Below are 23,304 nucleotides of genomic sequence, written 5' to 3'. Positions count from 1 at the left end.
TAATACCTAGGCATGTAACGTGTGACCGGGGAATTCAATTTGATCTAGAGGATGAGTCTGAGCCGATGGTGTTAAGAAACAGTGCTTTTACACGGCTGTCCAATTCGGTGCTTTAAGAGGATGCCGCGAATTTGTTGATGTAACATGCACTATATTCATGCATGTTGTACATTACCTAGCACTTGAGGTATATGAGTGGCCCGGCAAATCTGGGTGAATCGAAAGGGCTGCATTAATTACGGCAATTGGGCAACCTCCCAATGGCGCCTTGTGATATTTGGGACGATGATGAGTTGTTTCTAGGAGCTTGGTGGAGAACTACAGACGGCGGGCATTCACATGTGGTGCTGAGTGGTTTCGTTCTCAATCTATACCTAGCGCATGCTGTCTATCATATGGCATGAATCCTACGACACAAGAACCATAGATACGATTCTGCATGTGACGTTTGGTGTCTTCCGAAACTTTAGAAACTCAAGCAGCTACGGTCACCAAAATAATAAACTGCCCTACTCACCAACTTATAAGTCCACATGGGTGGGGTCTCAGCTTGAAAAGGAAAAAAAAGGGGGGGGGAGGTCGTCGTTCTCCCGAGCTAGATAGATCGTACACAGTGAAAATGTTTATTTCTGATTTGCACCACTTGGAAACGCCAAAGTCGCATCTTGAGATGGGGCTCGCCTGAAACATCTCAAGTGAAAGCTACTAGTATCCTTTTGATAGAACCCGCGTGCCATCCCATTCACATTCGTGCCGGGAGGGCAAGCAGGATGAAAGGTAAGAGATAAGATCACAAGCCAAAGATTGATCGGCAGGCATACTACAGGCTTCTTGTAGGAAAGCCAGTTTTTCTAAACTTCTTGGGCCTGCTCTTTGAGTCAGAGATCAGGCACTCGAGGAAATGCACTGCTTGCTCTTGTGGAAAGGTCCAGGGGGAAAGCACTGCGGAAGGGCAACTGGGCATCTCGGCTACTGATTCGGCTCAACTACCTGTTTTATGAGCGACACAAAACATGCGTTCTGCTCGAATGAGGCCTTGGCATTTGTGTAACAAGAGCGGCGCCTTCCTTGGTGTTCGAAAATAAGCCTCCCACTGGAAGACGGCTAGCAAAGAAGCTTTTCCATTTTCTGGGTATCGATTGACCTGCCGGATCGGATCTACAATTACCGTGAATGCGTGAAACAATGGTCGCTAATATGCCGGACAAGCGGCGCGAACCGCTTCTGGATATCAATCAAGCCTGAGCGGCACATGACAGCTGAAACGCCGCCTCGGGCACACCGGATCTTCGGTAGATCTCAAGGTTGCGCGAGAACCTCAGTGCAATACAACATGACTGGGTCGTAATCGTCCCAGGAATACATCAAACTTAAGTGGAGGATAACCTGTTCGGCTGACAATAAAGGGCATCCGGCTTCTTGTTCCTGAGTGATTCTACAGAGAATTTGGCTCCGCGTCCCGCGTGCTCACCGGGACATGCCCACAGACCCATGGATTTCATAGAAGCTAACTACCTAGGTACCTAGTAGTCTCTCTCGGCTTCGCATCGATAGAAGAGCAAGGGGCATTAGAATTCGAACTAGGGACTCACCACTGTGAGCACTTTTCAGGGGTGTTAAATCGTGGAAATCGGATCACGATAGGATGACTTATGTGAAAGTAGGATTGCCCTTGTTTGCCTCCATTACAGTGCATGTAAGCCCATCAATATAGACGACACCAACTCCTTCAAACTTAGTGTATATAGAGCAAATTCTTTTCAGCGATCTTGTCACACACCTCATTGAGCGCACTGCAGAGCCTTATTATACCGGACCAGTCCCTACGATCTTGACAAAGCGTCTCACTTGAAATATCAATACCCTCCCTAGTCAATTATCGAAGCGAAAGTCGTTGCTTATTTAGACGCCGCGTTATTTGATTCCTCAGAGCCTTTGAAGTTTCTGGCTGTCACTACCTAATCATTTGCTCCTTTCGATAGGCAGCATCATGACTACAAAGACTACTTTGCTACTCGTTGCGTCAACACTGGCGTCGAAGGTGCTTTCTGCACCCTTTGGCGGTAACTCCACGCTCTCTAGTGGTATAGTGGATCTAGAGATCACTCATTTTTACAGCAACAAGACGGGGCCTTTACCGCTAGTCAAGGTCGGACTCGGAAGCCCTCCACAGATCGTGACAATGATCATCGATACTGGCAGCAGCGACCTAATTTCTCCTGAGACTGGGAGCTCAGTGTGCGGGAAGCCGCAGCAGCTATGCACGCAGAACTCGTTCGGCCTTGTCCTCGGCTCTTTCAGCCCCGACGCGTCAAGCGGTGTCGAGAAGACGGGCCTACTCCTCAACACAAGCTTCGGGACAGGCGAGACATACCAAGGGCCTTTTGTCAAGGGCCTTCTTACCCTCGGAAGCAACAATCAGACCATATCAGATGCTGAATTCGCCCTCCAGGAGGACGGTTTTGTTCCCGAGGGAACACCGTCTTTCGCCGTGTTTGGAGTTGGACCAGTCGGCAATGAGGCGTCCGACAGGCCGTACTCGAATGTCCCAATCTCGATGAAACAGGCCGGCGTCACCAAGACAAGTGCCTTTGGGGTTTATGTGAACGACTTCCGTAAGTGTTGAACTTGCCTGCCTTTGGCGCTAGCATTTTCAAAGTTCTATGTTGGATCTAACCACATATTCTCAGGGGGGACACCTGGATCAATTGCATTTGGTGGCGTGGATAAAGCAAAATTCAGTGGCGAGCTGAAAGAAGTACCACTTATTTCCAATGATCAAGGAGAGTTCCCGCAGTTCGTCGTGGGGTTAAGCTCCATGACGGTCACAGGTGGCAATGGGCAGCAGGTGGGACCACAGAGGCGAGCACCAGGAAACTTGCTCAGCGAGACCCAGCCTGCTCTCATCGATACGGGCAACCCTGAGCTCGACCTACCCGCCGATGCAGTCCGAGGACTAGCTCAAACTCTGGGGGTGGAAACCAGAAATGACCAAGACGCTGTGTTGCTTGGGAATGTCCCGTGCAACCTCGCTTCCATGTCACTGGCCTTCGGGTTCGATAATGACGCGACCATGATGAACGTTCCACTTGATCTCCTGATGGTCCCTGGCGATGTCCCAGGGCAATGTGCAATCCCATCAATCATTGGGCTTCAGAACGGGGTGGTTGGTGGACTGACCAGTCTCGGTAACCCGTTTCTCCAAGCGACTTATGCTGTCTTCGACAGCGAAGGGAAGAAGATCTTGCTCGGGCAGGCTGTCATGAATGTGACAGAAAGTAACCTAGTCCAGTATGCCGGTTAAGTCGCATGGCGGAAACGCAATGCGGTACGAGTTGCTATTTCCAAGGCTGGCCCTGCACCTAGCACCTTAAGGGAGCGAGCGGTTCATGTTGTGGGAACAATACCTAGGTAGATGGCTGTGCACTATAGATAAATACCTGTTCAAAGAGATGCGCTTAATTTACTTGTTTATGCAATGATTAATAAATACTATCACCATGAAGCATTTTAACGGTAGGGAGAACGATAGTGAAACACAAGGTGTTGTTCAACATCCCGCTCGAAGCCTAGAGAATAGCAATTGAGAGGACCAGTCCCTTCGGCTCTGATGTTGTCACTGTTGCGTGATAATGAGGAATGAGTGAAGTCTTAGATGAAAATATGAACAGTTAAGTAGAAGGAAATATAGTACGGCCGAAGTTCTAAGTATTTGAAATGTCCCCCTTCCATAACTATATGAGGTCATCTACCTGGGTAACTACCTAGGTATGTACAAGACTGCCTCAGCTAGCAACCGCTTGACTTCCAGTCACCAGTGTGTAAGAGACGACAATGACAACGAAATTGAAGTTCATGACAATCCAAGTACAACCCTAAGCTGTAAGGCCAGTTCCGATGGCTTTCATATGCTCCTTTTGGCGCCTGCCTGTTCCCAGTGGACTCTTGCCTTGCCTGTCTAATGGGCCGTCCAGGAGGCAGTATATAGTGTGCGACACGTGGCCGAGGCCACGTGTCTACTAATTGTGTCTTTTTGCACTGTTATCGGCATCGTGTTTCTCTTCTTTTTTCCAGAGAAAGAAAGAAGATGATGATGAAGAAAGCTGGGCTTTTACCACTTTGTGAAGGCGCCATGTACCTAGATATGGCTGAGGACGTATATGAAGCGAAACAAGGTATACGGGATAGAAGTAGGAAACCAGTTACAGTCACTGCTCAGTGCTGTATCAAGGGATCGTACGTGTTTGGGTTGATGCATACGGATTAGGACCGAAACCGCCTGGAGGCGTCAACTGACGGCTCTAGAGCTGAGAAAATAAATACCTCCAGCTTAATCCTTTTTGGAGACAAATTTATACTAATTGCTGCTTTGACTGTATAATGTTACATGTAAGGAAGCTTGGAGGGCTCTAATCTATTACTTTGCTATATAAGCAGTGAATCCGAGTTGCAACACAGTGGAGAGTTTCAGCTGTACTCCTTTCGCCGGCGGTTGCCAACTCGCCCTCAGAAATTCATTGCATCCCACGGGATAAACATTGCTGACAGCCATGGGTCGTCCCCAAAATTGTGCACAAACTCCCCTGTCAGGGCGTCGTGATTAATCTGCAAGTTGGCCCCCATAACCGCCTCACTACCTGCGGCCATGGCCAGCCGATGGTCAAGGGCCTGTGAACCAGCTGTGGACGGATCAGGCTCACCGCCTATGATCCCATGGCTTGCCCAGTCTGCCTGGACGCCGGCCTTCATGAGACCCATAACTTTGACCGATTTGGCCCATATGCTTTCCTCTATAGCATCATAGTCAGCCATCAAAAGAGCTCAAGGAGTAACTTCATACCGACATAGAAAAGAATGGGGCATGCCAGTGTTCGTTCTTGGAAGGGTAAAGATTGTTTGAGGAAGCTGCTTACCGCGCTCGTCGTCCTCCTGGATCCCGACCGCGACACGGATCTTGTCCATGCGTGCCGCGACGCGGTCGAACATGGCGAAGATGTCGAGCCGCCGCCGCACTTCGGCTGCGTCCCAGGCCGGGAAGTCCTCAAGTCTGCTGAGTTTGATGATCGTCACCAGGCAGATGACAAGCTGAACGAAGATATGGAACGTTCCGCCGACCGCCACAGACGGCGGCGTGGCCTCGTACGTCTCGAACCAGTTCTCGATGGCCTTGAGGCACTTCTGCAAGCGCCCTACGCGAAACGTGACGTCTGCATGGTCCGTGGATGGCGGTAGATGTAGTGCAAGCTCATTTATGAGCACTTCAGTGGCGTACATGTGGAGAAGTACTGTTTCTGAGAGGGAAAATCGGTGCGTTAGAGCTTTTCATGCAGAGACGGAAGCGGAACGGGAAGGTGGAACCTCCCCGTGGGACGTCAAGTACGATGTTTCTGGCTAGATCAGTTCTCCTTTCAAGAGACTTACCATTACGAGAAGTGGTTGTAATTCCTGGCAGTGTCCTCCATATATCTTGCAGTTGTCCGTCCAAAGCCTTAATCAGGTATGGTGATATCTGGTTCTCTCCGCTGAGAGACTGTTGTATAAAGAGGTCATTCATTTGCTCCGAAATAAAAGCACAGCGCACTTGTACGGAAAGTGTCCTGTCTCCATCCCACTCAGGCTGTTCTATCAAAAGCCGGAGGCTCTCCTCCATGTGAGGTGTCCAGCGAAGTTGGTTGTCTCTTCTCAGCATTTGCGACGCCCTGTTGATCATGTAAGCGTCTGGCGCAGGTGGCTACCTGCTTCGGTTTCGCTTGTGTTCGAGAAAGCAGACTTACGTGTTACACCAAACGTATAAAGCCAGTAATGTCCTTCTTGCTTCCATTGTGCCTTCTTTCGTCTGCGGGTGTTTCATCCCATGAAAGGCAAACTTTTTCATAAAAGTGAACGCAGTTTCAGTCTTGATGGCCGTGAGCCCAAGATCTTGAGCGATGGCAACTCCGATACCAGTCCATATCGATATGAACGGGTTTTCCTTTTTGTGGGAATGTGGCCTGTGTGTCGAGAGTCAGAATTTTCCAAGATTGACGGGGTTGGAGTAGAGAGCGTTGCCCGAGAACAGTACCAACAGAGTTGTGCCTGCTCGGCTGTTATGGAGTATTGCCCAAATGTAAAATCAAAGTGTGCACGTGTATTGAACGACACGGGAACATGCTTTACGCATGCCCACGAGCCAAGCGAGACTTCACAACAAACTGCTAATTGGGGAGGAAATGTGATGTGACTGACCAGCAGAGGAAGACCAGAAGGCCTTGCAGCAGGTCCAGGCTCCTGTCATACTGCCGGACGACCCTGTCCGAGACAATGTGGCGGATCTTGTCCCCAATCAGATGAGACTCTTTTGTAGAGCGGGATGTACAAGCCATGATGGACATCCACAGCAGAGGGCGAGTCTGCTGGAGCTCCTTGGCAGTCGTCTTGGGCGGTATGTAGACTATAGGGCCGAACTGTGGATAGTCCCGCCGGAAGAGATCGAGGCGCTCCAGGGCCTCGTTCTCGGGGACGTAGTAGTCTAGTTCCGAGTCCGCAGCGCTGCTGGAAGGGTTCATCTTGCCACTCCGTGCGTGGCAGGTTGCGGCTGAGGCACCTACGGTGTTGGGACTTGAGTCTGAGGAGGGAAGGGCGGTTCCATCAGATGTTGTTTGGCCCAGTGACGCTGGGGTCGGGACTGGCGGTGATTCATTAGGCCCTTTCACGGCTGTTTGGGACCGTATTAGGGAAACGAGGTCATCGAGCTTCTCCTCTAGATGAGCTGTCCTCGACCCCGGGACCTTCTTCTGCGACCGCTTGCGATTGGGTACTGATGGCTGACAGTCCTTCTGCAAGCGAGAGCACCTGGATCCTGGTAAGTAAATTGCGTAAATTGCGTGCACAACATCTGGTAAGATGCCCGGGCGTGTCGGGGGATGAAGGCATGGAATGACAACAAGCAGCGCTCAGATTGGTCATGAGGCGGTACTGATGGTCAAGATTCTACGTCTGAATCGGCACAGTATCTACGGTGGGATCAACATACCTCTCGCATGCGCCAACATGATCGCCGTACATGCATTTGCACTTGGCCTTGACACAGTTCGTGCAGGCATGCCCGTACGGCGCCGGTGTGCCCCCGCCGGCCTTTGCCACACGGGCCGGTGACGGTTGCATTTGCTGGTGGCGCCAGGGAGTCGGAGACTGTATGAGTTGTATGCGGGTGGACTCCAGAGTTCCGTTTGGCACTCAGTCGGGATTGGGATTGTGCTGTGATAGGAAGCACGAGTAAGGTTGCGAAATCCACTCCAGAGCACACGGGCAGTGGATTCAAACGAGGAAGTTTGGGCGTGTCGGCCGGTGAGGAAGGCGGATTTGGGCTGAGATATAGCATCCGAAGGCCGCCGGAGTTGCCCGGCTGAGCCAGTCCTAGTGGGTGCGGTGCGGCTTGGTAGGCGTGTGATGTAATCCGATCTTTTCATTCCCAAACGCCCGGGCTCGTTCATCCCCTAATAAGGCATCTGAGCGTAAGCTGACATGACACCGGAAACATCGGAGCATGTTCTTCTGCCGGGTGCGAGCCACCACTCACAAGTAGCTGACCATCCTCCACCACTTATTATTAGCATCCGGGCATTTCTAATCCAGCGTTGATAGTTACTTGGCAGGGCCGCATACCGCAGACACTATCATGATTAAATAAGTGCGAGCTATTTCCTTGATCCTGCTGAAATCTATGATCATGATCACTTTACAATATTCAATCGCTTCATCGTCCCTGGCGTCCTGGATCATGTCAAGCCGTCATCTATTGTTCCACCAGAGGCAGAGGACTCTTGTGACCGAACGAGTTCATAAGTGCTGAATTCTAAATCTGGGAAACTTAGGACTGTGGTTTTCTAGCCGGTCCGTCTTTATACAATAAAGTTCCTCTATTATCTAGGTTTATAATTCTAATAGCTTATAAATAAATAAATATTAATGATTAAATTTATAATTATATAAAGATAGACCTTTACTTTTTTTAAAAATAAATTATTTAAGATAATTAATATATTTTAAAAAATATTAAAAGATTATAAACTTAATTTAAAATAAATTAAACTTCGTAAAAGTTTTAAATTTAAACTTAAAGAATTTAAATATTTAATTGTTTTAAAGAATAAAACATTTAATAAATTTAAAAATAGTTTAAATTAAATTTAAAATTAAATTAAATTATAATAATATAAATTAAATAAATAAAAGATTATTATAAAATTATAATTATAAATCTTTTAATTATATAATTTAAAGTATAATATTTTAATATAATATATTTATATAAGTTATTATAGTTAAATATAATTTAAAAATAAAAATAAATTTATATTCTTTATATAAATTATAAAATAAATCTTTATATTTTTATATAGTTTTACTTTTATTTTATATATATTTAAAAATATATATAATACTTTTATATAATAATAAATACTTAAAACTTAATATTTAAAAAATATAATATTATTAATAATAATTATAATATAATAAATATTTATAATTTTAACTTTATAATATATAAATAAAATTAAAAATATTATTTTAATAATAATATTAATTATAAATAAAAATAATTTATAATTTAATTATTATAAAAAAGTTATATAATAAAATTAAGTTTAAAAATAATTATTATATAATTAAATTATATTAAAAAAAGTTTAATTAAAAATTATTCTTTTAAATATAAATATATATATATTAATAAAATCTTTATTAAATAAGTATTATAACTTTTATTTAAATATATAAATATTAATTTTAAAAAAAACTTAAAATAAAAAAAATAATTTATAAGTCAGCACACTAATCTACATATAACCCCACTAATACACATATATTTCCCACTAAAAACGTCGATTTTTACACTAACCTATTTAATTTTAAAGAAATATTATATATAAGAAAAAATATTAGTTAAATTCCTCTCTTTTATTCTATATAACAATAAAATTAAGATAGATCTACTAACTACTAGCGTAATAAACGCCCTAGTTAAAAAACTATAATTCTAAGTTATTTAACTTAGAATTCCTAATAGTTATAAACCTATATTATTATATTCCCCCTTTAAAGCTTATTATAGAGCCTATTAGAACTACTAAATAAAGAAGTAGTTTTAAGATAATAGAATTTTAATTTATAGACAACTAAACCATTTATTACCAAATTAATACACTAACTTATAAAAGGCCTAAAAATCCACAATATAGCACTAGTTTCTAAAGCTTATAAATACCTACTTTTTAGCCGTTTATTAAACGGAGGTTTACCTTCTTACCCTAAGTACCACAGAGACTTATCTTAGATTAACTAGAAACTAACCGAAGATTTTCAAACTATAGGGGCTTAAACCCACAACCCTAATTAACTTAGAATTAAGATAGATCTACTAACTACTAACCTAATAAACACTCTAACTAAAAGACTATAATTCTAAGTTACCTAACTTAAAATTCCTAATAGTTATAAACCTATACTATTATAAAAGTTTAAATAATTCTAACTTAATCTTAATATAATTAAATAATTATAAATAAATATTTTTACTTTTTATATATTATATTAATATTATAACTTTAAGGTTAATTAATAATAAATTTAATTACTTTACTTTATTAAAAAAGTAGTTAATATTAATAAATATTTATAAAAGAGTTTTTATTTTTAGAATTTTCTTTAATTAGTTATTTAAGTTTTAATAATATATAGAGCTTTTTCTTTATTATATTCACTCTACTTATTTTAAATCTTTAATAATTAAATAAAGAAAAATTCTAAAATAGAAAGTCTTTTATAAATACTTATTAATATTAACTACTTTTTTTAATAAAGTAAAGTAATTAAATTTATTATTAATTAACCTTAAAATTATAATATTAATATAATATATAAAAAGTAGAAAATATTTATTTATAGTTATTTAACTATATTAAGATTAGGTTAGAATTATTAAAATTTTATTATTATATAAAATAAAAAAGAGAGATTTAATAAATATTTTATTTATCTTATAAGAATTTAATAGAATTAAATAGGAGAGGTAAAAAATCACGGTTTTTAGTGGGAAATACGTATACATTAGTAGGGTTATGCGCAGACCGGTGCGCTAACTTAATATACTATTTTTAAGATTTTTATAATAAAGTATTAAAAGTTTTAAAAAAAAGTTTTAAAAGTAATTTATAAAAAAATAAAGAAAAAAGATAATAAATTTATTTTTTTTAAAATTTATACTTTTATTATTAATAACTATTAACTTTTTAATAATATAAAAAAATTTAAAGAAAAAAAGAATTTAAAGTTCTTTTATAAAAAAATTATAAAGATATATATAAAGTTATTAAAACCTTTATATATAAACTTTAAAAGAAAGAAATAAATAGTTAAATTAAAAAATAATTATATAATATAAAGGAAAAATATAATATAATTAAAGCTTTATATTTTTATATTTATAAATAAGTTAAATATATATATTTAAATATATTTTCTAAAAGGTCTTTATTTTATTTTAAAAACTAATTTATATCTTTTTAATATCCATCTATTATACTCTATATAACTAATTAAGACTCTATATATTAGGGGCTTTATATAGTAGATAAATAGGGGCCAACCCATTGCTTGCTTCCCTTGATACTTAGGTAAGTAGCAAGTCACGCCACGACCTATCTAGATTCTTACAATAGCCCTCCATGGCTTAACGAAGCAGCAACTACACCATAAACCTAACTGTACCCTAGAGTGGCTCCCACACTTTTGTACGTGACAGACTAGTCTACGAGTAATGTGAATGCAGAGTACAGACCAAATCTCTGGTAATGATAGAACCGAGTCCCAGCCCCAAGATAGCGCCAACTAGATCACACGACATGGTACTACTATTGACGGCCTGCTTATCATGGACGGACTTTGAAGCGAAGGGCGGAATCGGCCCGGCGGGACAAATTGGCCGCTCGAGATGGTACTGCCGTCTGACAGGTCAAATCCCCATTCGATCCGAACAGAAATGCAGCAAATCCAAGAGGTCACTCTAATGCCTACTGGAAGTGTAAGCACCACCTCAGTGCATCTAATAAACCGGCGCTGGCATGCGAGGCGGGAAGAAGCGGGATTCGATTTCACACACCCGTAATCCGACATCATTGACTTGCAGCCTCACATGTAAAATATCTGATGATGGTTCAGTTGCCAGTGGAGTGCACCATGGCCGTATTGATGCTGTTTATATACTCTATGGATTATGGATGAAAGTCTCCTGGCGAGGGCCAGCCAGCTCAGATTGTGTCGCCTCATGTCCAGATAGCCCCAGAAAGCTTCTTCTTCTCAAGCGCCCTAGGGTATCAACTCAAGGTCAAGCAAGACACGACATGGTAGAAGCAAGGATGGCTGATCTCGAGAAGCCAAGCCCACCATCTTCGCAAGATGGTGCGTCCATGGCAGACGACAAGGCCGAGCAGCAACAGCCCAGCAGAACAAGCTCTCGGAGGCCAAGCCTCACGTATCCACACCAGCCTGTACTGCTATCACTCGTGCCCTCCATTGCAGCATCTGTGCCCCCAGTTGCCGCCAACAATGCAGAAGAATCCGCCCGAGGTACCGGGACAGGGCACCTCACGGGTCTGCCCCTGATACTCGCCCTCATAGCACTCAATCTGTCCACCATTCTCGTCTTCCTAGACAACAGCATACTCAGCACCGCCACACCAACCATCACGAACGAATTCCACTCGGTCCAGGACATCGGCTGGTATGTCTCGTCATACCAACTCGCTCTCTCGGCCCTCCAGCCTATGACGGGCAAGCTCTTCACTTACCTGCCCAACAAGCAAACCTACATCGCCTCGGTGCTGCTCTTTGAGCTGGGCTCGCTGATATGCGGCCTGTCCACCAGCTCCAATATGCTCATTGGGGGACGCGCGGTTGCAGGACTCGGTGCATCTGGCCTCTTCAACGGCGCGCTGACTATAATCGCCGCGCTGGTCCCGCTACGGCGGCGACCCGCCGTCACCGGCCTTCTCATGGGGGTGAGTCAGCTGGGACTCATCGGCGGACCCCTTATCGGCGGGGCCCTGACCCAGTATTCGACGTGGAGATGGTGCTTCTACATCAACCTCCCCATCGGCGGGGTCGCCGCCGTCGCCCTGTCCGCGGTGAGGATCCCTGAGCAGGTTTCCAAGCCGGAGTTCCGCAGCTTCATCCGCCGCCCAGGCCTATGGAGGAGATTCGACCTCGTGGGGACGGCGCTGCTCGTCCCGTCCGTGGTGATGCTGTTGCTGGCACTGCACTACGGCGGCGGCGGCACGTACCCTTGGTCCTCGGCGACGGTCATTGGGTTGTTCTGCGGGGCTGGGGCGGTGGGCGCGGTGTTCATCGCGTGGGAGTGGCGTATGGGTGGCGAGGACGCGATGGTACCGCTTAGCATGTTTCGCGAGAAAGTCGTGGTTGCTGGCTGCCTGACCCAGCTGTGCTTGTTCAGCTGCACCTTTATCACGTCATACTTCTTGCCCATTTACTTCCAGTCTGTGCAAGGCTCATCGCCCTTCACGGCCGGGTTACACATGCTTCCAAGCATCATCTCCCAGCTCATCACAGCCGTGTTGAGCGGATTTGCGGTCAGTAGGCTCGGATACTACCTCCCATGGGCCATCTTCTCGGCGGTTTTGTCCAGCGTTGGGTCAGGGCTCATCTCGACCTGGACAGTTGGAACCAATACAGGGACGTGGATTGGATATCAGATCATTCTTGGCGTCGGCCGTGGTGCTGGTATACAAATGGTATGTCTTGCCCTTTCTCGTTCTGCGTCCATTGGCTTTGGGGCAAGTGGATTGGGAACCGTCCTGCTGACCCTGCCCTGCCACTCAGGCACTTATCGCGGTGCAGACCGTCCTACAGCCATCGCAGATCGCAGTGGCCATGGCGATGCTCACTTTCATCCGTAAGTGGCTTCCAGACACAGTTTTGACAGCTTGAAGATAACTCTACACTTCACGGTCCGTCATGCTGCTATTATTGAGACAGGCCATCGTCGCACTGTGGCCCTTTCCCCGCCTATTCAGTCGAAATTACTCCTCCTGCTGCGTGATAGCTGACTTCGCATTCTGTAGAGGGGTTAGGCAGTGCTGTTCTTATATCTGTGGCAAATACTATTTTTGACGACAGCCTTGCCTCTCAGATCCGTGAGAACGCCCCGCACGTGAACCCGGATGCTGTTATCGCTGTGGGAGCTACTGCATTCCGTAAAGTCGTCCCCGCAGAGGACTTGCCGGCTGTGATACGGGCGTACGCGATTTCGTTCGAAAGAACCTTTTACCTTGCGGTGGCCTTGTCGGCTTTGTGCTTTTTTACTTCCTTGGGTCTTGGGAATCGCGATGTGAGGGCGAAGCAGCAGAAGGGCGAGGGCGGTGGTGCTGAGGACAGCGGCCAGGAGAAGAATGGTGATTCCAGTGTCTGATCCGTCGGGTGGGCAAGAAGCTGCACCTTGGTTCCGGAATGATGGCACTGTATGGGTCGCATAGAACCACCCCGAAGCGAAGGCTTGCAGAGTTACCGCCTCATGTTGGCAGGTATAGACAAGAGAGGATTTTCCACGGGTAAGTGATCACCAATCTGGTTGCTTAGAATGTCTTGAATTAGACGATATGTACAAATTGAACTTCCGCCGCGCCATCGAGGCAACTTCTCGGACTCGGTTGTCAGAGAAAGCCCGAGTCTGTGCAATGTTCCGCGCCGCCCGGCCCGTGGACCCAGTATTGACCGCCGGGCGGCTCGGATGCGCGTCATGCGAGCTGACCGCATTATTTGACTTGCCCAAGTAGCTTGGCGTCTCCACGGTAGCTTGGCACTCAGATGCCAGGGACGGATCATTCCATGGAAACTCGCGCCGTGAAACAGAATCGTGCCCTGGGCCGGTGCCAGCAGGCAAGGCAGGGCATCGTTGGAAGGTGGGTGATAGCCACAAGGTAGGCCAGTCGGCAAGGTGTGTATGTTCAGCACCTTCCACCAGGTTCCTGGGCTGCTTTCGGGAGACTGTTGGATAACGTCCGTGGCGGTGATTATGGAGCGCATTCGAAGCAGTTGCCCAGCCGTGTGATTTCCCCAAACGCCTTGCCATGCTGAAAGTAACGAAAATTATCCGTGGCTACCCATTATTCAAAATCTAGATCACTTGTCAGCGGCTGTCTTGGATGGCGCAAGGATCGCAACGACTCACCTGATTTCGTAGCTCCCCGCCCGCGTCATATACCTGACCCACTTCACACTGCTGTAGTTACTCTTCTCGAATACCTTGAGGTATCTGACCAACAGACCGCTGCTCGTAAACATCAAGAGGCTGAAGCTCATGCTCAGCGGAGGCCTACTCCACGTTTTTTGGTTGGTCATGGAGGTCAGCTCGGCCTCGGCGCTGAGCACGAACTCGCTCTGTCCGGTGAACCTTCCGATCTTCCACACTATATGGTTTTCTGCTGGCTCGTACTTGGCCTTCCCCTGTGTACATCGCTCGGTGATTCTGGCGGTGTTAAGGGGCGTGGGGATGCGGACGACGACATTGGTGGCGAACAACTTGGTGCCAAAGTTTGCCTTGACGCCGATGCTGTACTCGACCTTGGTCTTGCCGACCTCGTTGACGATGGCGTGGACCTTGAAGGGCAGGTTGATATTCTCGGTGGCACGGTAGCGCATGAGCTCGAACTCACCATCGGGGGGGACAAAGGAGATGATACGGTCGGAGTCGAACTTGCCCAGCTTGACGCACTGGTGGAACTGGCAGTCCTCGAGGGTCACACTACCAGCCGCTGCCTTGGTAGCCTTGGTGCCCATCCTGTTGCCGCTGGGGAGGCTGAGCAGCCCGTCGTTGTCGAGGAGAAGCCTGTCGTTGAGGCCGAACTTGCACTCGGGGGTGCCTGAGAGGTAGGCGCGCATGATGATCTGGCCTGTGACGTCGGCGCGCAGGACGGCGCCGGTAGCGGACATGAGCAGGTTGACGTCCTCGATGACATCGACAAAAGCCTCATTCTTGCGGTACTTGACGTCGGCCTTGCGCCAGGACAGGGCGCCGGTGGCCTGCATTGTGATCTTTGCCGAGTCCTCGAACTTGTTCTCCGACTTGACGCCCTCGGTGGTGATGTACATCTTGAGGGTGTCGGTCTCTGTGTTCTGCGGGTATCCGAAGTCGATGATCTCGTCGAGCAGCTCGTAGACCAGGACGAAGTTGTTCTTGACAGCCTCCTCGTCGAACTTGCCAAAGTAGCCGCGGCCGAGCTGGATCAGGCGGTAGAGGAACTCGAAGACGAGGGCGGCATTGGCGTTGCTCTTGGTGATGGCAACCAGGTAGATGTTCTCGTGCTTGACATGGCTGAAGGTGGTGCTGCCCAGGGTCAGGATGGGCGAGCGGACCTGGGCGTTGCTGATGACCTGGATGCGGAAGACATCGGCGAGCCGGGGGCGGCAGTCGTTGCGGAAGGCACGGAATATGAGGTTCTCGCCCTTCTGGTTGAAGATGAGGATCCCGGAGAGCATGGTGGAGGGAGGACTGCGCTGGCTGGGGCTGGGGCTGGGGCTGGAGCTGAGGCTGAGGCTGAGGCGGCGAGGAACATTGGCTGGCTTGTTTTGTCTTGTCTTGTCTTGTCTTAACTTGTCTTGTCTCGACGCGACTCGACTCGACTCGGCTCGAATCGACTCGACTCGGCTTGATTCAGGCGGTTGGGGAGGGGTGTGGCAGGTCGGCGATGCCACATTGAGACGGAGCTGTTGCTCTTCGCGCCGTTGCTTTTGCCCGCCGGGAGTGATGAGTAAGCCGACTCAGGGGTATTGGGGGTAATTGGGGGATGCAGGTACGGAGTACGGAGTACATGACATATTCTGCCGAGGTGGCAGGCACTGTCAGCCCTGTGCGCCCGACACATGTCGCCAGTTTTGGCCAACACCGTCAACCAGCCAACCTGCCAACCTGCACAACCCAATTGCTCCTACACAGCACGCACACATGCCCAGATCGTCACCCGCATTGCCAGTGTGCAGTGCTTTGCTGGCTGTGAGGTCTGTTGGTTGCCTGCCAACCTGCCTGCCCTGCTCGCATGGCCCTCTCCAGCGCCAGCTGCACCTCAGCTGCACCTCGCCTGCAACCTCGACTCTGAAGCCGAGCATGTGTTTCACGTCCGAAATCTACCTGGTCTAGACGCCGTCTCCCCGAGGGCCCGGACCGTGGCTCTGAGACTCTGACAGACAAGGGTCACGTCTCTGGGTGCACGGCCATGCATATCCCGTACCGCTTGCGCACCTCAAACCCGAGGACGCGTCTGCTATTGCACAAGGAATAATAGAAGCCATCGTCCTGCAACACTCAAGACTGTTCACCAGTCAGCCAGTGTGGTGTGTCCATGGCTTCTTTGCCCCACAATCCAGCAGCGTGCAGCATGCAGGCGAGCAAAAGCCAAGGCAAGGCCCCAGCAGCCCCGTCGGAGCTCAGCCCGCAACCAAGTCTGTGCCCTGCTGGAGAAGACGGATGGGCAGGCCAAAGGTGTAGAGAGACGATCACGGGCACTACACTAGATCAAAACTCTCCGGTGCACTGGATGCAGCTTGCTCATCGCAACAGGCCGGCTCACCAACCGGCCAAAACGCCGTCAAGTCAGCACATCCTCTGGCCGCCTCAACGTGGCCAGACAAGTGGCCCAGCAGAGAACATCTCCATTTGGAAGTCTGAAACATGCCATAGCGCCTCAGCATGATGAGCCTGGGAGAACCCGCCGTTGCATGTCCTGCAGCACGCCCTCGCCCTCGCCCTCGCCCTTGCCGACTTCCGATCATCAGCACGAGACTTTCATGTGCGCCGCAATTGACGCCAGATATCCAAACGTGGTGCAGCTGGATATCCCCACTGCCTTGCACTTTTCCTGCCGGGCCCGCAAGCTGTGCCGCAGCTGAGCATTCCTTCAACCATTCATGGAGCCTCACACCGCCCGGGCCGTTCATCATACCTAGTGTAGTCTAGGTATGCTGCACCAGAAGCTTCATCAGGAACGGGGCAGCCCACACTGCCTCATCAGCCGGGTCGACGTTGAAAACGTGCCTCTTCTGGCAGCTGCCACTGCAGACCTCCCGTCGCAGTCTAGTTTTTTGGCTCTGACAATCTAGAACCCAAAATACCAAACACACGGGACGATCTTGGATCCCGCCCACAATGCGGGCAGGCCCACCGGCATTGATGAGATCCACCTCCGCCATTGCCCAGTCGTCCCAAGGGGCCCCACTAGGTCCCGCTGCCTGCAGCCGTTGGTACGCAATAATGGGCAGGCCCCCAAACCAGTGTTTTTCTTGCTTCTCAACACAACCAGAGTTCCCATGGGATCCATTGGCCTGGAGCTTCAGCCGCATCCATGGGCGTGCTGACAATCCACTTGGTCCAATCCTTCTTGCCTGCACCATTTCTTACCTGGCCCAACAACAATATGCCCCCTTACAGTGCAGAACGTCAGCCAGGCTGCCAGGAGTGTACATGCAGTACTATGTACAATGCAGTGAAAATTCCAGCACCCAATAGACCATCCACGCGGCTTGCCGCCCTCGGCGAGTTCCTCGATCAGGTATCCGGGCTGCCGATCCTCCTGAGCCACGCAGGCAGGAGATGGCACGTAGCAGACAAAGCAAGCTGCCAGCTGCTGGCCGCCAGGCCGCCAGCAGATCCCAGGGAGCGGCCCCTTTTTCTTGGCCAACCTAGTTGAATTGAACTGCTGTTTCAAATGCTTCCACCACCGTCCCTACTGCCGGTCGCGAAAGTGGACCCTTACATTCGCTCCAATCTGACTGGCAGGACTGGGTCTCCCGATCTGCCCAGTCTCGCCAGTGTCCCTGGCACGGCCCTGGGCTGCCTGGCTGGTCCCTGGCACGGCCCAGTGCTTCCATTTCTGGCAGCCTTGATCATGATTCAATGGCTGAGCTGCGTCTGTGTGGGGACGGCTCAAGGACAGGGCAGGCTGCATTACACGAACGGCAGCCCATCCCAAATTATTATTTCCTCTCCTCGAAGCTCGCGCCGGGCTGGCATTTTTCTTATCCCCATCTCTGTCTGCATGACATCGCTCGCCGCCGTTGATCCCTTTAACTTTGAGCATCTCGATTCCCTCAAACCGTGCAACCGTCTCTTCTTACAAAGTTCCCTAGGTCTTGCTATTTAAGCTCTGGTCGCTCCCGTCACTATTTACATTCGCCTCCCCTGGTGGTGTTAGTCTTCCTGAATTCCCAGTCGTAAGTGTACTTACTCATAATTCACAGATAATTCGACCAGCCAGGCTGTCCCGAGCCTGAAGCTTCCAGAGCTCACCAGTGCCCTGCTCCTCTTTCGAGCTGTTCTCCGATTAACTTCACACCCAATATGGCGGAAGGCGGAGAATACCACGCTCCCAACACCACTGCCAACGGAGACGGCGATGTCGCCGCGCATCGCACACGCCGGCCATCCGATGAACAACCTCCTTTAGAGCAGGTTGAGTCCATACTGCGATCCAGAGCAAACACGCCGAATCCTTTCAGCCGGCAACATACGAGCTTAGACCTCGACGATTATTTTGTAAGCCGCCCTTCTCGTAGCTACGCTGCTACCGCGGTTCCAGTAGCGGGATGGCTGCTGTTGGCGGCGCAACAACTAGATGGATACGAGCCGCGGGGTCGTATCGATCCGTTGCTAACTGTATAATTTCCAGACTGGCCCACGAGACATTCTGAAGCATTCGAAATGGCCCATGTTCATGCAGATGCATGGCAGCATCTTGCCAAAAATGATAATACCGCTGTTAATCCTCGGTGGCTGGGCCTCGTGCATCACACTCGTCACGCGGCTCACAGACGTCAAACGTATGTCTAGGCCGACAACTCCGGTGAACTCGTGGAATGCTCGTCAAAGTGCTAACATACATGCTCCAATACAGTCAGCGTGCAATCGACCCTGCTCACGGTTACCGGTTTCGTCGTCAGTCTTGGCTTGAGCTTCCGCAACTCAAGTGCCTATGAGCGGTACATGGAGGGCCGAAAGTATTGGGCTCAGCTCATCTTGACGTCGCAAAATCTGGGACGCGTCTTCTGGGTCCACACCAAGGAACGCCCCGACAGTAAGGAGAAGGACATCCTTGCCAAGCTGTGAGCACAACCGTCCATCCTTGCCGCCGCTGACATTTGCTGACTCTCGTGGTCGTCTAGCACGGCGATGAACCTCCTTGTCGCATTCGCCGTCTCACTCAAGCACAAGCTCCGCTTCGAGCCCTACACTGACCACGAAGATCTGAAGAACCTTATCGGGCACCTGGATACGTTCGCTCAACAGGCGACCCTGGAGACTCCCGAGACCGCTCTGCCACGCAAGCACAACAAGCTAAGGGAGGCTGGCGAGTATCTCGGTGTGTCGTTCGCGGCCAGCAACCCCCGGAAGGCCATCAAGAAAGCTGTCCGGCCCCTGGGAAACCTGCCGTTGGAAATTCTGAGCTACCTGGCCTCCTATATTGATGAAGTCATTGAGGGCGGCCAGCTTTCCATCCCAATGCAACAGACTCTGGCCTGTGAGCTGAACCCCCGTTTTTGAATCGGCCGATGCGGTCTCCCATGCCTCGTTCACGACGACTGACTGACAGCATTCCTAGACAACAACCTAGCTGCACTTAACGACGTCCTCACTGGCACTGAGCGTGTGCTCACTACACCTCTGCCCATCGCATATGCCATTGCCATCTCGCAAATTACATGGGTATACGTGTTCCTCCTCCCGTTCCAGCTTGTCGGCGGTCTAGGCTGGGTGACGATCCCCGCAACCGTGGCGGCCGGCTACATCATCCTGGGCCTGTTATTTATTGGCCGCGAGATCGAGAACCCGTTCGGGCAGGACGTCAACGACCTGCCGATGGAGCTGTACTGCGCGCAGATCGCCTCGGAGCTGGACGTGATTGCGTCCAAGCCCAAGCCCCAGGCCCGCCAGTGGATCGAGACCCTCGACAACAAGGTGCTGTGGCCGCTGAGCCAGAGCGGCTGGAACGTGTGGATGCACCGTGGCGAGAGCAAGCTGCGCGAGGCGCTCACCACCAAGACGGAGCTGGGCTACGAGGACCGCCAGCCCGCGAGCAAGGCCGGCACCGAGACCAAGAGCGATGCGACAACTGCCATCAACAGCGTCTGATGAGAGCGTGGATGACATTCCGGGTGCGAATTGTGTGGTACAACTAGGTCTAGGCCAGGGGCGAATTTTCAGGTCATACTGTGGTCGCGAGCCACCTCGGAGGGAACCAGAGACTTGTGTTCCACCCATCTGAGTCGTTCTCGGCAAAGACGATCTGCCTTGCGCCGCGGCCGCCGCCGCCTATCTCCAAATACCCGTCCTTGATAATTGCGGCAAATTGTCCTGGGCACCCCTCTGTGGTGACAGACTGAGCGTTCAAAATTGGCGAATTGATTTTATTTGTCTTGTTGTTTTCAGCAGCACTGCCTGTTTCTATGCATTGCATTGCTGGCCCTCGAGGCCCGGTAAACATCACATGTGCGGCACCAGAAGACGTGGCTCAACAGCCCAATGCATTGGAGAAGGAAACACAAAATCGTCATGGTTCATCATAGATCACCATGCCACGTGGGGACGGCGTCATCGAATCACTTCTCTTTTTACACATCACGATAGCATCGGAGGCCACGCGAGCTGTCCCCATGTTGCGGCCGGCATTTCCCAAACCGCGATTTTGAGACATTGGGGTTCGAGGAGGGAGAGACATGTATCTTGACGTGTTTCGCGATGGTGCGACCCAGGTGGGATTCTCGCTAGCTTCCGGGGCTCGATTCGAAAAACATACTCTTCTATTCTCTTGTAATACATTCAGTTCTGTGTCTATCGTGGATGTTAAGAATGTAGAGCAAGGCAGTTTCCAATGTGAACCAGTGCTGTGAGATGATCAGACGACTGTTCTGCCTTTCTCTCTTGTGTGTGCGTATGGGGGTCGAATGATGTTGACAAGGCATCGAAGCTCGAAGCCGTATTCCCGAGCGCTCTGGCTTGTAAAGGCAAGGGTCGCACACGATCGATTATGCCGTGACCTTGGACCATGGAATCTGAGCTCCATCCGAGGTTGATGCCCGGGAAAGAGTCAGGATACCATGGCAGGATCGGCAGTTTCCGATCCGGGCGAGCTCGTCTCCCTCCCACCCGGCCTGGCGCGCATTCCATTCGGCTCGAGACAGGCCTTGCGGCTCCTCCCGGTTGCCCTTCAGGGACACCAGGGGTTGGTTCGTTGTGTAGTTTGTAACACCCTGGAAGACAACAAAGAAATGGATCGGGCTCTAGAAACAAACGACATGCTGCATGAGCCCATTGAGAGTTGTTAGCTCCCCGCCTCATCTGCCTCGGTTTGGTATTACAAGCTCTGAGCTGTGTGTTGCACCAGGTCAAGTCCGAGAAGCGGGACCGGCCGTGAGCAGGAAGGACTTGTGCATGGGTGGGATCAAGTCAGTATGGGCATCCGTACGCCTACCTAGGTAGTGCACTTTAAGTGGTGTGTTATATCCGTCTTCCATCAACGCCAGCGATGAGTTTCGGCAGTTCCGAAGGAATTGGCTAGTTGCCTCCACGTCTGAATTCCGGATTCGACGGATGATTTTGCTTTATGTGCTGCCAAACCAAGGTCTTGGCTGTTTCTGTTGATGTATTTTATTAGTAACTATAAAAATGTGAGAACAATACATGAGTGAGTGAGGCGGGGATTGAGCACTGTGCAGGGAGGCCTCATTTGAGCAGTAAAACTCCATTTTCAGTACCGAAAGACCTCAATCACACATAAAAGTCTCTTGTAATCACTCTCCTTGGGGTGATTAAAAAGCATATCGATTGATATAGTTGAATGTATTCATTTACCTTTGACGCTGCTGATGAAGGTTGGTGCAGGTAGCATCATAATCATGGGAGACGGGGGAGACGGTGGACTTGTTGATGCCGGCAATGAGTTGGCAATCAGTTGTACCAGTAGCAGGCATAACGATTTGCCTCCACCAAAAGAGGAGTCATAGTCAGCTAGGCTCATGGAGAGGGCCTGGTATAGTTGGATGTTCTAAGTTTCCACTATCAAAGTATGGGATGGTGAGAGGACTCTCAGTCTTGGCTAAATTTTCTTATGATCTCTCGTAGTGGTTCTTTTTGTGAAAAAAGTGAGAAACACAGTTGGAAAATGATTTTGAAAGAGAACGGATATTCGCAGGGTAAAAAACGGATGGTACAGGGTAAGTTTTTAATTTTTTTTAATTTTTATAAGTAATATCTATAAAATAGTTTTTTTAAAAAAATTCTTTTATTATTTATTATTATTTAATAAATATTCTATATTAGGAATAAGGTTATTAGAAATTATTATTTTATTTTTAATTTTAGTTTAATAAAATAATTTTTATTTTTATAGTATTTTATTATTATATAAATATAAGAGTTAAAATTTAAAAAATAATATTTTTAAATAGTCTATTTTTTCTATTATATTATAAAATATTTTTATTAGTTTAGAAAAAAGTCCCTTCTAAAGTTATAATATAAAATAAAAAGTAATAATAAAGTTACCCTATATTAGCCGAATTTAGCCCTGAACTATCCGTTTTTTGCCCTGTGAATATCCGTTCTCTTTTGAAAAGGATAATATGCAAAGTAAATAAAGTGGTATGAAGTTAGTCTCCCAGAAATGGCATGATGATTACAACTAGTGGGGCCAACAAGTGCAGAGATGGCTTCAAGTAAGGTAGAGCAGCACATTGCAAGATGTATCAAAGCGTTATTACCTCAAAGCATCAAGAGAACACTACAAGAGAATGTGATAACCATGGGAAAGAGGACTTGGAGGATTGGTGTGAGGTGAGGATAACATGGAAGATTTGAGTGGGGCAGCTGTCACTGGCGAGAGTTTGAGCTCATTTTTGCCATTGGCATTGAGAATGTAATTAATAGCCATTAGTTGCTTTCAGAAAGATGAAAGGGTACCGAATTCAGGTAGGTGTCTAGGCAAGTACCTAAGTACCTAGGTACTTTGTTACTTGGTATCTAGAGCTTATGATTTACAGGGTTGGCTTGGCTTTTCTGTTCTAAGTTGCTACCTAGGTACACACATTCACCTTCGACCACGCACTTGATCAGGAACCCTCGTATCAACAATCAGTTGAGCCATCCAAAAACCACCACCATCCTTTCTCTCTCATCCTCCTTGACACCAACCACCATCTGTCCTCTTCGATTGCCACGCTGTACCTGACACAGGGCCTCGAGACGGAGGGTCCCGTTGATCCAAC

The 23,304-nt window shown here is 48.1% G+C and overlaps 5 protein-coding genes across 5 annotated transcripts; 3 read left to right on the top strand and 2 right to left on the bottom strand.

The window, feature by feature from the left end:
• Positions 1–1,990: 1,990 nt before the first annotated feature.
• On the top strand, positions 1,991–3,304 carry KVR01_010744 (uncharacterized protein; the record flags this gene model as incomplete). The annotated part of the gene is made up of 2 exons (XM_044787794.1): positions 1,991–2,615; positions 2,691–3,304. The coding sequence occupies 2 exons, from the start codon at positions 1,991–1,993 to the stop codon at positions 3,302–3,304; spliced, it is 1,239 nt and encodes a 412-aa protein (XP_044639891.1).
• Positions 3,305–4,297: 993 nt separating this feature from the next.
• KVR01_011011 (uncharacterized protein) lies at positions 4,298–7,302 on the bottom strand. Its single transcript, XM_044787213.1, has 6 exons — positions 7,013–7,302; positions 6,226–6,831; positions 5,775–5,990; positions 5,422–5,699; positions 4,914–5,291; positions 4,298–4,790 (listed from the first exon to the last, which is right to left on the bottom strand). Exons 1-6 carry the CDS (start codon positions 7,141–7,143, stop codon positions 4,507–4,509), a joined length of 1,893 nt encoding a protein of 630 aa, XP_044640158.1. The 5' UTR covers positions 7,144–7,302; the 3' UTR covers positions 4,298–4,506.
• Positions 7,303–11,188: 3,886 nt separating this feature from the next.
• Positions 11,189–15,972, bottom strand: KVR01_011069 (uncharacterized protein). Its single transcript, XM_044782106.1, has 2 exons — positions 14,225–15,972; positions 11,189–14,170 (listed from the first exon to the last, which is right to left on the bottom strand). The coding sequence occupies exons 1-2, from the start codon at positions 15,529–15,531 to the stop codon at positions 14,164–14,166; spliced, it is 1,314 nt and encodes a 437-aa protein (XP_044640216.1). The 5' UTR covers positions 15,532–15,972; the 3' UTR covers positions 11,189–14,163.
• Positions 11,397–13,465, top strand: KVR01_010792 (uncharacterized protein; the record flags this gene model as incomplete). Its single annotated transcript, XM_044784411.1, has 3 exons — positions 11,397–12,788; positions 12,877–12,949; positions 13,119–13,465. 3 exons carry the CDS (start codon positions 11,397–11,399, stop codon positions 13,463–13,465), a joined length of 1,812 nt encoding a protein of 603 aa, XP_044639939.1.
• Positions 15,973–17,602: 1,630 nt separating the features above from the next.
• Positions 17,603–21,295, top strand: KVR01_011052 (uncharacterized protein). Its single transcript, XM_044784258.1, has 6 exons — positions 17,603–18,234; positions 18,286–18,580; positions 18,714–18,864; positions 18,939–19,146; positions 19,207–19,562; positions 19,644–21,295. The coding sequence occupies exons 2-6, from the start codon at positions 18,386–18,388 to the stop codon at positions 20,171–20,173; spliced, it is 1,440 nt and encodes a 479-aa protein (XP_044640199.1). The 5' UTR covers positions 17,603–18,234; positions 18,286–18,385; the 3' UTR covers positions 20,174–21,295.
• Positions 21,296–23,304: the final 2,009 nt, after the last annotated feature.

This window comes from Diaporthe batatas, assembly GCF_019321695.1.
Source record: "Diaporthe batatas strain CRI 302-4 chromosome Unknown Contig00014, whole genome shotgun sequence".
NCBI lineage: Eukaryota > Fungi > Ascomycota > Sordariomycetes > Diaporthales > Diaporthaceae > Diaporthe > Diaporthe batatas.
This window is presented reverse-complemented; position numbering and strand designations above follow the sequence as displayed.

What these genes read in the sequence shown, in the direction of transcription:
- KVR01_011011 (XM_044787213.1), bottom strand. Translation starts at nt 7,143, where the DNA reads ATGCAACCGTCACCGGCCCGTGTGGCAAAGGCCGGCGGGGGCACACCG. An exon ending in TTATACGTTTGGTGTAACAC is followed by an intron (nt 5,700 to 5,774) that starts GTAAGTCTGCTT and finishes CATGATCAACAG; the next exon opens with GGCGTCGCAAATGCTGAGAA. An exon ending in CCAGGAGGACGACGAGCGCG is followed by an intron (nt 4,791 to 4,913) that starts GTAAGCAGCTTC and finishes ATGATGCTATAG; the next exon opens with AGGAAAGCATATGGGCCAAA.
- KVR01_011052 (XM_044784258.1), top strand. Translation starts at nt 18,386, where the DNA reads ATGGCGGAAGGCGGAGAATACCACGCTCCCAACACCACTGCCAACGGA. An exon ending in GCGGCTCACAGACGTCAAAC is followed by an intron (nt 18,865 to 18,938) that starts GTATGTCTAGGC and finishes GCTCCAATACAG; the next exon opens with TCAGCGTGCAATCGACCCTG. An exon ending in AATGCAACAGACTCTGGCCT is followed by an intron (nt 19,563 to 19,643) that starts GTGAGCTGAACC and finishes CAGCATTCCTAG; the next exon opens with ACAACAACCTAGCTGCACTT.
- KVR01_011069 (XM_044782106.1), bottom strand. Translation starts at nt 15,531, where the DNA reads ATGCTCTCCGGGATCCTCATCTTCAACCAGAAGGGCGAGAACCTCATA.